The 17,363-nt window shown below is 35.3% G+C and overlaps 1 protein-coding gene across 19 annotated transcripts in view; it reads left to right on the top strand.

Annotated features, from left to right (window-relative positions):
- The window catches only part of TRIP12 (thyroid hormone receptor interactor 12), a 128,049-nt gene that overhangs the window by 34,901 nt on the left and 75,785 nt on the right, over positions 1–17,363 (top strand). For 12 of the 19 annotated variants that reach the window (XR_002831580.1, XR_002831581.1, XM_014463546.2 and 9 more), the window contains exons 3-4: positions 7,672–7,794; positions 8,608–9,410. Coding sequence is in view for 17 of the 19 variants with exons in the window: in XM_014463546.2 (XP_014319032.1) it covers positions 7,672–7,794; positions 8,608–9,410 (926 nt within the window). In the remaining 2 variants the exon portion in view is untranslated. The remainder of the gene's footprint in view (positions 1–7,671; positions 7,795–8,607; positions 9,411–17,363) is intronic. The other 7 variants (XM_023762072.1, XM_023762067.1, XM_014463532.2 and 4 more) reach the window with 2 other exon arrangements.

Genomic DNA, 17,363 nt, shown 5'->3' with positions numbered 1-17,363 from the left:
GTTATGGTTCCATTTTTATGCTTTATTGTAATCTGTCAAATTTTTTAATGATGTGATGCAATGATTGAATCCAATCTACCTACATTCTTACCCCCATTAAAAAATTTGTAATTTTAAATAATTATTACTGAGTAAAAACTCAGTTATGAGATCTGTATGTTACAGCTTTTTGTTAATGTCAGAGGAGTGAAACTTTTAGCCAGCATTAATTAGACAGAAAAAAACAGATTTATATTTTGCTTCAAAGGTTGTATGGGATACAGAAAAACGCAAACAGAAAATAAATATCCAGAGATAAGTCTATGTTAACATTTTGATTTTTATCTCTGGAAAGTTAGCATGTAGGTGATTACTTTAAACGTAGTTTTGGATCCTGCTTTAAAAAAAAAATCCATATTCTAATAAACATTTTCTCATGTTGTGAATTTTTTAGTTAATTGTTTACACATGGTCACAGTATAAATATTTTCCATGATTACAGTTTTTGGATAGGTAGATGATTGTAGTGGGCAAAGTTTTTGCTTATGCTTAAATGTTTGTATTTCAGGTATCTCTTAAGGAGGTAGATTCCCTGACATGCAATTTCTTTGGACAAGGGAGTTTTTATGGTTAATTTGTTTTACATACATTTTTTTTTTCTTCAATCTACCATCAGGAAAAAGAATGCTTTTCTCACCATTCTGTTTGTGTTATCTCCATTTTGCATATTCCTACTAATTTAATTATATTTATAAGGAAAAATTGCATTTATTGTTACTTCTAATTGCATTATTGTTACTTCTATAGTAATGAGGTGTTAAACATAGGGAAAAAGATTTAAGGAGTGAGATCTGAGTGAGAATACTTTTTGATGCCTTTGTACTAGTAAGTTTTCAAATGTTAATCACCCTTTGTACCAGTAGATAGGTGAACTGATTTTTTAATTTGTTTAGCAGATAGTAGCCCCTCTTCTTATAATAGTAACCCTCTTTGTGGAATGATCCCCCTCAATTCTTCACGGAATGCATTTCGAATGGCAGACTCTTTTTCAACATGACCTTACTCGTTTCCTGGCTACCCATTGCCTACTCTTTGGCTAGAGCTGGAAGAATCTGTTGTCTTCCATCTTTCTGAGCTCAGTGATGGGACTAGGGTGATCACATGATCCAAGCTTGGAAAAACTGGAAACTTTTTCTATTCTGGTCGCAAAGGGAAGATGTGAATCTGAAATTGCCAACTGCATATCTTCTGCCTTATGGAAGAAGGTGGACAGGCAGAGAAAAGCAAATCTACTAAGAGAGTATGTTTGTATTAAAGTTCTGACAAGTTTCAGTTCCTTAGTTCCTTTAGAGCTATGTTGACTTTTGCCTTCTTTAGGCTTATTTAGCTCTTTTGGTTCTAGATATATCCATGCATTATTTTTTATTTTTTGCATTATTTTAATAAAGCCTCTTTTGGCTTTCGAGTTGAGTCTTAACCATAATGTAATACAGACCCAGTAAAGATTGTATTTATCTATTTGTTGAACGCTATGCTAGTAAGCACTGTGCTAGATGGTAGTTATAGAAATGAGAGTAGAATAGCCTTTGTTACAAGCAGTTTCAACTCAGTAGGGAAAATGGGCATGTAGGTGATTGTTAGACTCGGGTGAGAAACATTTCTAGAAGATGATCTCATTGATCTGGGCTCTGAAGGCTGAAGAAGCAGTTGTGAAGCAGATTGTACATCAATTGTATTCTTCTCTACTTAAAATCGTAATGTGTGGAAGCATTAGTTACTACCAGAGTTTGGATTTTATTACTCATTCTTCTGTGTCACTTGTTGCTTTGATCATAAGTTGTAGGTGTTCAACACTGCCTTGGTAATGCTGAGAAGGTTATTCTGACCCATTAGGTCTTGGGTCTGCAAGGCAAGATTTATAGTGTAGTGTTAAATTGTGCGTGGTTGTGGCATGGCGGTCTAAGAAGGAACAGTGATTGCTTTTCTCTAGTTGAAAGTTGAGTACATCCTATATAATATCCTATATAATAAAGAGGTAATATGCAAATTGATGTCACTCCCTCACAAGATGGCTGCCTGTGACCAGGCCAGCAGAGGGGTTAGTGAGGGACTACCAAACAGCTGAACAAGCAGGCTGCGTGGGGCAACCAGGCTGGCAGGCGGGTTAGTGAGGGACAACCAAAGGACTAAACAAGCAGGCTGTGTGGGGTGACCAGGCCAGCAGCGGAGGCAGTTAGGGGTGACCAGGCTGGCAGAGGGGGTAGTTGGGGGCCAACAGGCCGACGGGGGTGGGGGGGGGGCAGTAAGAGGCAACCAGGCAGGCGGGGGGGGTTCAATTGGGAGCAATCAGGTTGGCAGGCGGGGGAGTTGGGGGCAACTAGGCTGGCAAGGTGGGGGGCAATTAGGGGCGATCAGGCCAGCAGTGGGGGGCAGTTAGGGGCAACCAGGCCGGCAGTGGGGAGCAGTTGGCTGCAACCAGGCAGGCGGGTAGGTGAGCGATTAGGAGCCAGCTGTCCAGGATTGTGAGAGGGATGTCCGACTGCTGATTTAGGCAGATGGACATCCCCCAAGGGGTCCCTGATTGGAGAGGGTGCAGGCTGGGCTGAGGGGTTCCCGCTGCAGCCTTGTGCATGAATTTCGTGCACTGGGCTTCTAGTTCGATTATAAAACAAATTTGAAGGTGTAGTTAAGCTCCAAATAATTTATATTTGGTAATATGTAGTTGTATTTGAGTTGTGAATATATCTGGAATAGAAATTAATTTCAAACACAATTTAAGACTTGAATGTAAGGAATTAACTACTTGTTACTAGCCACTTTTCTCATTTTCCCTATGTGCTTTTTTTTTTTAATCCTTACCCGAGCATATTGATATTTTGAGAAAGAGAAAGAGAGAAAAACAAACTTCGATTGGTTGCCTCTTGTATGTGCCTGGACCAGGACTTGAACCCTCAGCCTTTTGGTCCATAGGACAATGCTCTAACCAACTAACTGGCCTCTTTTAGATGTCCTCTGAGTGAGAAATGTTTTAAAATGGTTAGAACTGTCTAGGATTTTACTAAATACCTGTAAAAGTAAATTAAAATATGAAAAGGGTCATTCACTATGATTTGCCTAAAAGTGAACCAGTGACATTTGAAACTTGTTTTCAAATGAAGTTAATCTTGAAACAAATAACCCAGAATTGATTATATCCTGTTCTGTTGTAATGTGGGGTTTTTTTAATGTGAGTGAACCCACATACACTTGATGAATAGGAAAATATTGTCACTATAACATGGAAGTACTGTTGGTTCACAGACAGTTTTCCCTACAGTGCTAATATATGAACTGAAAGGTATGTAGGCTTTTGAATTAAAGAAAAATATTTGGTAATAATTTATAAGATCTTGTGGAAAATCTGAAAATATTGCAGAAATGCTTTGAATAAATAATTTAGTACAAGAAAAAGCTAGTCAGTGATTTGCAGAACCGCTGTACTTTGCACTATTTTAAACACTTTCAGAAAGCTCAAAAACATTTACCCCTGTATTTATAAAAGAAAGAAATTGTCAAAAAGGAAAGCCTCCCCAGAAATTATTTTTAATTTTGTTGAAGCTGGTTTTAAAAGAAAACATCTTTGGAAGTTTACACTTATAGGAGAAAGTACAAAAATAAGACTCCAAAGAGTAGACCAACTGTGATTATTGGTGCAAATGTTCGTAGAGGTTTAACATTTTATTAAAATTTATGATGTTTTTGTTGGGACTTATGAAAATAACATAGGTTTGAGTAGTCTATGTCCAATCTTATTTTTACCATTAGCCTAGTTATTTTTAGTGGGTGACTTTTCAGAACATGAGTTTTTTTAGGGACCCCCATGCAATGACCATATAGAATTTCCTGAACCACACACACCCACACCCATCCACCCACCTAACCTTGGGCTATAATTTACTAAATGGACTCATTCTTGTGCTACTAAACAATTTGTCATGAATTGTACTGTGCTGTTCTTGCAAATTTGATTCATAGTGGATGTAAATTTTACTAGATCTTAAACAGATTATACATTTAAATAACAATGTTTAGCATTAAGGTTTGATAAATGAGAGTTGGTAAAATGAGCTAAAAGGAGGCATTGAAGTTCATGTAGTGCTGAATACTGTGATGTTTTAATTGGCTATTCTAGATCTGGTATTATTTAATGGAGATTTACTTACAGTATTTTGAGCATTAATTATTTACAAATGAGTATAATAAAATAGAGCCTCACTTTGGAAGGCTCCATATTGTTACTTTAAGGTTCCATCTGGTTGCCTCTTCCTCTTGTGGTAAGCCAAGGGTTGGGAAACTGACCCCTGGGCCAAATCTAGCCTATTGTCTATTTATAAATAAATTTGAGTGGAATGTGCCATGCCCATTTATTTATGTATTGTTTATACCTGTTTTTGTTTGTTTGTGTGTTTTTTTGGTATATAGTATCTCCCACAAAGCTGAAAGTATTTACTATTCTTTAAAGAAAATGTATTAAGACTGTACTAAACAATAGGCAGGACAGTAATGATGATCAGTACTTTATAATATTTTAAGATACATTTTTTAACCACTCCTCAGAATGTCAATTTTTTTTTTTTTTTTTGATTAATCTTCACCCGAGGATATTTTTCCATTGGTTTTTAGGGAGAGTGGAAGAGAGAGGGAAAGACAAAGAGAAACATTGATGTGAGAGAAACACATTGGTTGGTTACCTCCTGCACTAGCCCAGACCAGGGCCCAGGCAGGGGATGAGTCTGCAACCAAGGTACATGACCTTGACCAGAATCAAACCCGTGACCCTTTGGTCCAAAGGCTCCTCCACTTAAAATAGTTTCAGGAAAGGAAGAATCAGATCAGTGTGAGCTTAATTGGATTTTACCTTATTTTAAGATCCTCAGTTTCTAAGATGATTGGGTATTGTTAACTTTTTTTTGGTATTCTGATATTGAGGGTTCACCTGCTAAATTATTTAGTTCATTGAAGTAGCATGTTAGTAAGAACATGAAAAATGCAGAAAGAGATTTGGATGAATATATAGTTAGATGTGTTTTAAGACCAGAGAACAATTTATTTGGGTTAAAGACAGGGGAACTGCTACCTCTACTAGAATCAGCGTTAGGTTGATGCTGGTCGATTTCTGTTGACAAAGAAAATGAATATTATTTTTGAGATATACTAGGAATATACTGTGACTGTTTTTTAGGATTGACATTTGAATATTTAACTGTCTATACATTATTACAAAATTGCCTAGCTTTGAATAGATAGCATTTTTGTTTTGTTTTTTAATTTTGTATTTAATGATTTGAGAGAGAGAGAAATATCAATTTGTTACTCTACTTATTTATGCATTCATTGGCTTAGTCATATATGTGTCCTGACTGGGGATCAAGCTCACAACCTTGGTATGTTGGGAAGACGCTCTACCCAGTGAGGGTGATAATGTGTTGTTGTTCTTTTTATATGACTTCTAAATTATAATAAAAATATGTCAAGGAATATTTTAAATTTTATAACTGAAGTAGAAATTGTGATTCAATTAAGTTGCTCTGTTAGCAAACTATGAAAATCAGGATGTGTGGAGAACCTGAATGACATGTTGTCCCATGGATATTAAATTGTATACCCTGAAAATGGAACATTATACCTTCCTTTTAAAAAAATAACAAATTATTTAAAAATTTTCTCAATCTCATTTAAAAAAACAACAACTCTTAGGTATATTACTAGAAATATAATAAAAACAAAAGCAATTCCTAGAAATTAAATCTCTAATAAGAAACTCATGGGATAAAGCAACATTTTGGTTTGCAGTAGAATAATATCTAGGAAAAATAAAGAGTAATTTACAGTCTATCAAAATCTTACAAGGTTCAGTTAGCTATACCCAGAGAAAATATATACCTTGAAAAAAAATCATTCCTAAAGTGAAGACTAAGACACTTGAAAAACTAATCTAGAGTTTTTAAGAAGCTGATCTATATTCTGTCATAGATTAGAACCTTAAAATGAAAATGATATTATGGATCCAAGAAATACTTCCTTTCATTGACAAGCTAAATTTCATATATTCTTTCAAGAATCCAGTATTGGATTCTGGAAAAATTGAAGAAAAAATAAAAATACTGAGATGAGAAACCTTACATCTAAATATTCTTGAAGAGATGGTGGAACTTGTATGATATATTAAGAACTGTATGACACCCTTACAGGTTAAATTAGAATTTTTGTGTGGGGTTTTCAGTGACTTATGTCTAAGCTCCTTTGAGATTGTGTTCAGAATGAAAGCCTTTAAAAAAATTTTTTAAACATGGTAAACAGCTTTGGTATTAATGAAACTTTGTTATTCTCATTAGAATATGCTCTTTATGTTATATATTATTTACATGGATGTTGGTTGTGAATTACATAAATTGCATCTGCTATGTTAACATCTTACCTTTATAGCACCGGCTTTTCTGGCTATATATTAATGCATGCTTCCTTTGCTTAATAAGTTTGATATAACTATTGGCAGGGATTAAAAAACTAACTACTGAAAACTCTTTATGTCCCTCAAACTTGCTCTTAGAATAATGCTGACATAAGGATTTGGTTTATTATAAATACAGGGTGGGGCAAAAGGATATTTACAGTTTTTTTGTGTGGAAAATAATACAATAATTAAGAAACAGTAATACGCCAATAAACTCTGTTTCCTGTATGTGTAACTGTAAACCTCCTTTATCCTACCCTGTACAACTCAAATCATTTATCAGTGATGGAATCTTTAGAATGTGTTTGGATTATTTTGTTATAAATACTTTTCCCCCCCTCTTTTTTATTAAAAATATTTTTTTATTTTATTTCAGAGGGGGAGAGAGTGATAGAAACATCAATGATGAGAATCATTGATCTGCTGTTTCCTGCACACCCCTTACTAGGGGATCAAGCCTGCAACCTGAGCATGTGCCCTGACCGGAAATCAAACCCCGACCTCCTGGTTCATGGGTTGACATTCCACCACTGAGCCACACCGGCTGGGCTGTTGTACATTCTTTATCTCTTTCTCAGATTTGGTTTTGGGTGTACTTTCTGTTGATAAGTGCTATAAATTCTTAGCAGATATCACTATTGATTTCATGTAAGTTTATTTACTCTTTAGTTGCTTCTGATGATTTTCTGTGTAAAATCAACTTGAGAATTGATTTAATCTTATGCAGTTACATGCTAACCTGAATTATAATGTACAAATTGGATATCATTAACATTGTAGGGATCACAGATTGCTATTTCTATAAACCTTTTATGCTATTATAGTTACATTGGCTATTAAAAGTAGTGTTTAGATCTAAAATCCGGGTTTGCTTTTTAAAAATTGAGCATATTTGAATGTCTACAGTAAAATTGCTGAAAAATTTATTATGACTTGAGCAACTATAATACTGCTATGCAATTATGACAACTCGTAATAAAAAATCTTAACTCTTGGGTATTCAGGGAGTTGGTACTAAAAGGCAGTTTTATTGCCAAATTATTTGATAGAATAATAATTTAATGTAAATATTTGGGAAAGGGGTAGGGTCAATAATGAAAAATTGGGAGGATTTTTTTTTTTAAAAATAATTTGACTTTCACTATTGTATTTGCATCTCATTTTCCTGATAGATTTCTGTTTTGATTTTCTGCTGACAGGTCACATTTAGGGCAGGCAAAACATAAGGGATATAGCCCTCCTGAGAGTAGAAAATCTAATTCTAAGGCACCCAAAGTGCAGTCTAATACTACTGAACTGTCAAGGGGACACCTTTCTAAAAGGTAAATCTTCACATGGCTTATACATTCTCAAAGCAGAATTATTTGCATATGAATCATTGCATAATATTAAAACTTACTAGATTATGCCAAAATGTTATGATATATATTTCATTATTCTCTAAGTATAACTTTTGCATTAATGGTTTTTTCATCAACTTTGCAGTGATGTCGATGCTGGACAATGCACTTTTTCTTGCTTAGAGAGAGATAGGAAGTTCCCCTTTTTCTTAACAAATCATTATAGGCTTCTGAAATGCATTGTGCCATTTTCCTTAGTTTTTAATTGTTAGAGCCATAGGTCAATGATTTCTTAAGATCTAATTGGTAGGAGCCTTTGGGATGAAATATATCTGTAAAGATTTGATGATACTACAATACAACAACCTCTAATCTTCATTTTGAAAGTGTGTAATTTAATGCTTGCTTATTTTAAGCTTGAATAAAGTAGTTTTCTTTGTAAGTAGAGCATCAATATTCTAGTTTCAACTGGTTCTGAAAAAGCATTCTTTTTCTCGTAATCTGAGTTCTTGTTTTTTGATTAGGAGTGTTAGTGTCAGTAATCTTTGGGCTAAAGAATAAACCTGATCTTTGGGCTAGAGAATTAACCTGATCTTTTAATACTTTTACAATCCAAAGTCAAGCTCGATTTGTTCCTCTCCCCCCCCCAATTTTGAGCCATTGGAAAAACTATGTTTATTATTGGGCTTAGAAAAATATTTGTGCTTATTTTAGCACTTGTTTCCATAGATTTGAGAATTTAATAAATATTATATGACAGGCTGATATTAACTCTCTTCTTATCTAACCTCTTAGAAGCTGCAGTTCATCATCTGCTGTCATAGTTCCACAACCAGAGGATCCAGACAGAGCCAATACTTCAGAAAGGCAAAAAACGGGGCAGGTGCCTAAGAAAGACAATTCTCGAGGAGTGAAACGCAGTGCTAGTCCAGACTACAACAGGACCAATTCTCCTAGCTCTGCAAAAAAACCAAAAGCACTTCAGCATTCTGAATCGCTCTCAGAAACAAATAAGTCACATAGTAAGTCAAAAAAGAGACATTTAGACCAGGAGCAACAACTGAAATCTGCACAATTGCCATCAACAAGCAAGGCTCATACCAGAAAGAGTGGGGCCACTGGTAGTTCACGGAGTCAGAAAAGAAAGAGGACAGAGAGTTCTTGTATAAAGAGTGGTTCTGTGTCTGAGTCAACTGGTGCCGAAGAGAGATCTGCAAAACCTACCAAGCTGGCTTCAAAATCAGCCGCCTCAGCCAAAGCTGGGTGTAGCACCATCACTGATTCTTCTTCTGCTGCCTCTACTTCCTCCTCATCTTCTGCTGTAGCCTCGGCTTCCTCCACTGTACCACCAGGTGCCAGGGTGAAACAAGGAAAAGACCAGAACAAGGCCAGGCGTTCCCGTTCAGCATCCAGTCCCAGTCCCAGAAGAAGTAGCAGGGAAAAGGAACAGAGTAAAACTGGTGGCTCTTCAAAATTTGATTGGGCTGCGCGTTTCAGCCCTAAAGTTAGCCTTCCTAAAACAAAACTGTCTCTTCCAGGGTCTTCTAAGTCAGAGACATCAAAACCTGGACCTTCTGGATTACAGGCCAAATTAGCAAGTAAGTTTACGGAAAGAGCTGCTTTTTTTAATTAAGAAAATTTCTCTTGGTTTGTCAAAGTGACCATGCTTTCTAGATAGCCAGGTGTTTTGTTTCTAGTCTGAGGCAGTCTTAGATTTATTACCGTACCTGTGTCTACACAACAGTACATAATAATTGATACCACTTTTAATTTTATCCAGACAAATACAAATGCTGACTTATTAACCATGTTTTAGTGTTATCTTTATCTTTATAGCATCTGCTACTTACCAATATCAGGGTGAGACATCAAGTTGCATTTTTTTCTATAACCAAACACAAAATTATTCTAGTTACGAGTTGCTATTGACCAGGATTAAGCATCACGTGTGTTTTTGCATGTGTGTTGTTTTGTTTTGTTTTTGGTATTGTACATTCTTGATGTATGGAAATACTGAGTTAACTTATTAGAATAAATGCACCATATAATTAAAATTTATTCACATGTAATATTTTATGGCTTTGAAGGAGTTTAGTCTAAAGGTGAATACTTCTTATTTTCATGCACTGAGGCTCTGGGTCCTAAGTAAATGGAAAAGAATATTGCCCTTTTGAAACTTATATTGGAGTAGAAAGAACTAATGTTTGAGAATAATATATTCAAGTAAAGATCAAACTAGATGGGAGAAAGGGATCTTGAGGTACATTCTTCCTCTCTTTTTTTCTAAAACTCTTCAGGAAGCCAGATGTTCATTTCATTAGAACTGTTGATGAACCTTTTCAATTGTGCATTTATTGTAATGCTAAAGTGTTCGTTTTTCTATTTTGAGAAATCTAAAAAACACACAGAATAATACTGTGCTTATCTACAATTTTTAAGCATTTAATTTTTTTAATATTTAACCAGAAGCTTGGTTTTGACCATCTTTTCTCCTTTTGAGTCCTCAGAAAATTTCAGATCCACATTTTCATAGGGCTGTAATTTTGTTTTGGTTGTTAGAAGATTTTACATAGTGTTTACTAGCTAAACTCTTCTCAAAGTTTAGCTAGCATTGAATCAGCCTAACCTAATATTGAATTAGAACTAAATGTTAGCTTTATTTAATCCTACAACCTATGACTACTTTCAGTTGATTCATTATTACCTAAACTTTGACAAGAATCGTAGTAGGTACAAAATAAAATCTTATGTTTAACCTGTATCATAGGGCTATTGTAAAGGTAAGTAACATCTTTTTCTCTTAGATTGTAGAATTTTGTTTTACATCTGTATAAAACCTTTTGAATTTGAAGGTACAAGCGTTGGATTAAGATCAAGATTAGTATCTTGAAGTCAAAAGGAAATAAAGGGCTGGGTTAAAAAAGGAAGGGCAACTGCCCATTGGGCCTGCCAAGGTTTTCTTGACAATTGCCATTATCTGTCTCGGCTTTTATACCTCTTCCCTCTCTGCTTCTAAGTAGAAGCATGTGTGCATCTGTGTTGGCGTGTGTGTCTGTGTATGTTCATGTCCTCATTGTAGTACCTCTGATCTTAATAGACAATGGACCAGGTTGAGTTTACAATGAGTTTCATGGAATTCACTCCTCACTTTCCTGTCATCCAGTCTGCTTCACTTGAAGAGCTCATCTTTTTCAACATTTATTTCTAGGAAGGTCCAGGCCTGGGTGAGAGCAGATTGTTGTTGAGTATCATGTTGATTCTTCTCAGTGACCAGCTTTCTTGTTTTAGAGAGAAGCTTCTTAACATGATTTTTAACAGGAAGCTCAACCCTGCCAGTGGCTGGCTACTCAGTGGTATTTCCTTGATTGTGAAGTTGCTCTCAGGAAGCACTCAGAGTTTTGACACTGCCCTGTGCCATAATAAAACCCGTCTAGATAGTCTAACTCTACACATGGTCACAAACTGACTTGGTGGATTAAAAATCTGTGTGTTCTGTGGTCACTAATAAAGCTTGTACATTTTCACTGCCACTGTCCTAGTTGTAAGCTCTAATTATAGTCTAAGCTGTTGAAACAAGAGAAGGGAACCAGTATGTGTTTAGCATCTAATAAGTGCCAGGTATTTTACATATGCAGTCATAACTAATTTTAAAAAGTTAAGCTTTGTGATACTTATTAATGAAAATTTATTCCAAGAAGGTGAAATAACTTGCCTGTGTTACATATTTTAAGTGGCAGAGCTAGGATTCGAAGGCAGAATGTGTGACTTTGAAACTGTTCCTTTCCTTGCTGTGCCATTTATTTTTCACCCATGTTAGTTCTCCATGTTTGCAGCATCTTTGGCTCATTAAGAGATGTTAAGATCTCAGAGGATATAAGATTTTATCTGATTCTTCTTTACTGGTATTGATTAATCTTCAGGAATGAACACCATGTGAATCAGGGATTCATGTCATCCCATTCACTACTTATTTGCTTCTTTTCAAATAGTGAAAAACATTTCTAAAAATAATAGGAAATATTTAATTTGCTTACAAGTGTCTGACAACTCTTAAAGACTTTACATGAATCATTTCATTTACTCCTCATCTTCCCTGTGTGGCAGGTACTATTATTCCCATCTTACAGGTAAGGAAACTCAGTGTCATTTGTCGAATTACCTATCGAAGGACACAGAACTAAGAAGTGATAGAAGCAAGAGTTAAATCCAGGCCATATGAATAGGACTCAAAGGATTGAGTAGATTGGGTGAGCTAAATCTAGGAAGGTTTCCTGAAGTCAGATGGGCAGGGTGAATTTTAGACACAATTGAATGTGTCACTTCAGGAAAGAGTTAATGTAAGAAGCAGTACTGCAAGAGAATTGGCAGTACTTGGTAATTTTATGAAAGACCATAGGGGCAAAGTGTGGTATCTTAGGGGAATCTCTGGGTTTTAAGTAATGGTATTTTGGGGACAGAGAGCTCTTAATATAGGGCTAAAAATCCTGAGTTTAAACCCTAGTTCTGCCATTTTATCACCTGGTGACTATGCAAAGTTTGTAACCTTTTCATTGTAAAATAGGCACAATAGCTATTTGAGGAATAAATCATGTGAGCAGACTTAGCATAGTGCTTAGTACATAAGTTGCATCACTAAATTTAGGGTGCACAGCTGAAGTTGAGTATCTTAAGAGAGAAAACATATTCAGAGTAGCATTTTGAGAATAAAGGATTGATATATACTTGTCATTTGTCAGTTTTAAATGTCTCTCTCCTTAGATTTGGAAGACCCTGATTTGAAGTTGTTATCTCCTAGTTTTGTGAGGCTGGACAAATAATTGGCAACCTAATCCCTAATCTTATTTGAAAAATGGTAGTATTCATTTTTGTGAAGCATAAATAAAAGAATGTATTTGAAAGAGTTTTATAAAAATTAAAGCACCATATAAACAGATAATGGTGCATGAGAGTTATTGCAATATATTTGAAGTGCTTTTGTATGAATCAGGATTTTTTTTTTCACTTAAAACATTAACCCAGGGGACAGAATTAGATATAATGGATAGAAGTTGAGATATCTGATTAGTATCTTTCAGGGAAACAGAATCTGTAAATTACCTAAAAAGTGGATTTGGACCTACACTTTGTACAATATATAGAGCATTTCATATTGGGTAGATTATTTGTTTTCTTCCTCTTTTAAGAATCTGTGAATCTGTTCAATTAGAATGTGATATTTCCTCAGGTAAAGGTTCATTCTAAGATAAGATTGGTCAGTAAAGCTTCATGGTAAAGCAGATTTTTTCCAAATTGCAGGAATAACAGTATTTATATGATGTTTTGTGAAACCCATTTCCCCATGATCAAATATCACTCAAGGAGATTCAGGTTAGAAATCTTACAATAACTTCTGCTTAACTCAGAATTTTATACATTTATCTGTTCACCTATATTACCTTGGGAGATAGCAGTGTTTCGTGGAACATGCTTTTAGTCAGAACACTTAAGTAGGGAGACTTTTCCTGTTTCGGCAACATTTATAGGCTGATAAATGCTTTCCTGGGGAGGAACTAGGGCTGGCCTAGGGGTGGTGGGAGAACTAGTGAAACAGCTACTTTTGTGATGGGCTTCCTGAAGCCTGTGGCTTTCCAGCTGTAGCTGATCAAAATAACTCTGGGACAAAGGTCATCCTGTATCAATTGATAGAAGTCTTGAGGTAATACTCTAGAACAGATACTGTTTATGTGATAATTTTTAATGTGCATTAGGAAATTATTCTTGCTATGTGTTTAATCTAAGCAAACAGACATTCTTAAAAACTTAGCATAAATGTAAAACCAATGGGGCAGTAAAATGATACAAATGATGTTTCTTTTTTATATTTTAAATATAATATTTAAAAATATGTTCATTTGGCTTCAAAATATATTTTGCTAATCTACCTTTTTAAATTAATGTAATTTTGAAGTAACTTGACTTTCAAAATGTGTATATCTGAATAGTAGAAAGTGATGGATGGCATAGAAATATGCCAGAGGAAATTTGTGATCAAAATTCGGGTAATTGTGGAGGTTTTTTTACAGAAAAGTTTAAAGGTATTATATTTCCACTCTGGTGTGCCTATTTATAGAACTAGTTTCCCTTCTATTATTTAAAGTGGACATCATGTGCACATTATTAATAACATAGTCAGCAGTAGTTACCAGCTTATTTGAATCTTGAGTTTCAAACTTTCTTGGTGACTTGCATGCAGTCTGTGGCCATTATTAGAACTAGCCAAAACCCAGGCAGATGCCGATTCTGGGAAGGTAATTCTGCTTGGTTTAGGACTCTTACCGACAGTCTGAGGCATATGGTGCATTGCACCTCTAGCATCAGGGGAGTAAATTAGAATGAGTTGAGCAAGACAGAAGAACTTAAAAGTCAAACCCTTGGTTTTACCTAATTGGATCTTGTAGGGTCATCCCTACTGATTTTACAAAGGTGAATTATCTTTTAGTCTCCCGAGGTGTTGGGTAATAACCTTAAAAGGAAAGGGTTGAATATTAAAATTTTTCTATATTAGAAGGCAGCTGTTAAAATAATTTTAACTGAAAAGTTTAATAGTTCTAATATGCAACTGCTTTGAAAAATTACCAATGATTTCTTAAAAATATATTAAATTTTAGAAAATGGGTTGCCAAATTAAAAAAAAACCTACTATGTATTTTTGTATTTTTGCTTAGATTAAACACATAGCAAAAATACATAGATTAGAATAAGAATTAGTTTAACCAAAGTACACTTTACTAAACTTACATGTAAGTTAGCGAAAACTGCTATTTTATATTCCAGCTTCTGTATTCTGTAATATTTTTGACACTTCTATCCATAAAATGTTAGACTAATTCAGACAATACCAAAATGTACATCGAAGAAAAATACAAAATCACTTAATTTGATCACTGAGGACTACCTCTCTCCTTGTATGTGTGTATCCTGCTTAATTTTTTTCAATGCTTAAATGCATTTTAAAGTCATTATATAAGATTTATTATTTAAAACAGTCTTTCTGCCACATTGCCCTTCCCTGTAGCAGATTATTTTGGTTCTTATTTTAGTCTCTAAATTATGTGCTCAAGAGGTCTACTTGTTTTTTTTTTTCAGTGTGAGCACTATTTCATGTCCTTTATGGAAAATTTACACCACCTCTTCATCCACTAAACTCGTACATCTCATTTTCCCAGTCATGAATGATGCTCAGTCTTTGTATGGATACATAAATGCTATTTACAGAGCCATGTAGGAACTTTTCCTTTCTTACACATTTTTGTTTTTCTTGAATTTAATAATTAGTTTTTCTTTCTTTTTTTTTTTTTTTTTTTTTTTTTTTCTTTCTTTTTTTTGGTGAACTGAACTCTAAACTATGCCATTGTCTAAATCTTTTCTTAAGCTGTCTACATGTATCTGTTCCAGTTCCTGAAGAAAAATGGCCTCTGGATGACTGCTCTTTTATGCCTAGTTACATTGCTTTTAGCCTCAGGATTTTCTTCACTCTCTCCTTTTTCCAGCTTCCACATCATCTTTCTTGACTTACTGCTTCATTTTGGTGTGACATACCTTTGACTTGCTTTTTATGAAGAAGTGCTTATGAAAATTTAAAAAGCTTTTTAATTTTTGAAGATTTTGAATGTCTGAAAATAAATAAATAACCTTGATAGTTGTTTGACCATTGAATATAGAGTTCTGGGTTGGAAATAATTTTCCTTCAAAACTTTGAAGAATTGCATTACCTTTTAGCTTTCAATAACTATAGATATTCTGATTCCTGTGTCCCATTTTTCTAGAAGCTTGCAGATCTTTATCTCTGTTATTTAGAAATGTCATGATATTGTCATAGCTGTGGGTTTATTTTTATTCCTGTTAGAGTGACCAGAAGTCTTGTTTTTCCTTGGGTCTGGATTTCCTCAGGATTTTTAGCCTTAAAGTTACTAAATCTTAGGCAAACCAGGATGGCTGATCGCCTTATTGTTTCTTTTCTCTTTGGATCTATTATTTTTGGTGATTGTCCTCTTAGAACAGTGGTTCTCAACCTTCCTAATGCCGCGACCCTTTAATATAGTTCCTCATGTTGTGGTGACCCCCAATTTCATGGTTACAAATTGAACATAATTAAAGCATAGTGATTAATCACAAAAACAATATGTAATTATATATGTGTTTTCCGATGGTCTTAGGTGACCCCTGTGAAAGGGTCGTTTGACCCCCAAAGGGGTCGCGACCCACAGGTTGAGAACCACTGTCTTAGAAGGTTCTGCTCTGATCTTAACTTGCTTTCCTTTTTTGTTCTACTTTCTGAAAGATTTCAATAACTTCTTCCAAACTTTCTTTGACTTTTTTTTTTCATGTTTGCTATTTTGTTTTTATTTTCTAAAGCTTATTTTATTCTCATTTCCTTTTTTATTATGGACTAGGGGTCCATTGGCCTGGCCTATGGGATCGAACCGAAACCAGCTCTCCAAGGGACCCTACCAGTGCATGATCTGGACCAGGGAAGGACATGGGAGGTTGGCCAGCCGGGGAGGGACCGCGGGAGGGCTCCAGGGCATGTCCGGCCCATCTCCCTCAGTCCCAACCGGCTGGACCCCAGCAGCCAGCTAACCTACCAGTCAGAGCGTCTGCCCCCTGGTGGTCAGTGCACATCATAGCGAGCGGTTGAGTGGCCTTAGCATATCATTACCATATTACTCTGATTGGTTGAATGGGTGACTGGACACTTAGCATATTAGGCTTTTATTATATAGGATACATTTCTTCTTTGAGGACATGAGTGTTCCTTTCTTATACAGTACTCTTATGAGTTTTTTTATGGGGTATGTGAATTTTTGGTTTGTTTTTAACTAGAATTTTTCTCAGATTCTGACAATTCCTTGTTTCCTCATACTCAGTGCAAGGGGACCAAAAATCTAATTTGTGAGCTTTGAGCATGTAGATAAGATTTGGTTGGGCTATTTGTTGCAAAATCTCCTCCATCCTTATTTTTAGATCTTTTTTCTTTGGTAAAATTCCACAGGAAAGATTCTTTCAGACTCTTGCCTGGAGGTGAAGGCCTAACTGCTAGGGTTGTGGGGGCTGAGCTGGATAAGAGACTTAGAAAAAGGCCATAGATATGTCATCCCATGTGTCTGTTTATCTGCCCCTCCCCTTCCCAATTGGTGGTGTGGTGCTTTAATTGAGAATTTTTTTATTTTGTACTTTCTAAAGAGTAAAGACCTTATGTTTTGCTACGTTAGGAGAGGGACAGTTATACAGCTATGCAAGTAGTGGAGGGGCTTGGGGGAATCTGACTGCTTCATAAACAGCCTATCAACCAATCTTCAGTTTTAACTTCTAAGTTTGTCCATCAATTCCTGACCTTTGTGGGAATCTGAGTATCATTCTAATTGGTAGTTTATCTTAGTTTTCCACCTTCAGATTTCTGGATTTCCCAGAGATTTAGCACTGGAATTTCTGTTTTTCATCTTCTAAAATTGTGTTGTGATAATAGTCTCTTCCATTCTTCCTATACTTCAGATTCTTTTAATACTGTTTTA

This window comes from Myotis lucifugus, unplaced genomic scaffold (genome assembly GCF_000147115.1).
Source record: "Myotis lucifugus unplaced genomic scaffold, Myoluc2.0 scaffold_3, whole genome shotgun sequence".
Classification (NCBI taxonomy): Eukaryota; Metazoa; Chordata; class Mammalia; order Chiroptera; family Vespertilionidae; genus Myotis; species Myotis lucifugus.
Note: the sequence above shows the minus strand (reverse complement) of the source record. Positions and strands in the feature narration are given on the sequence as shown.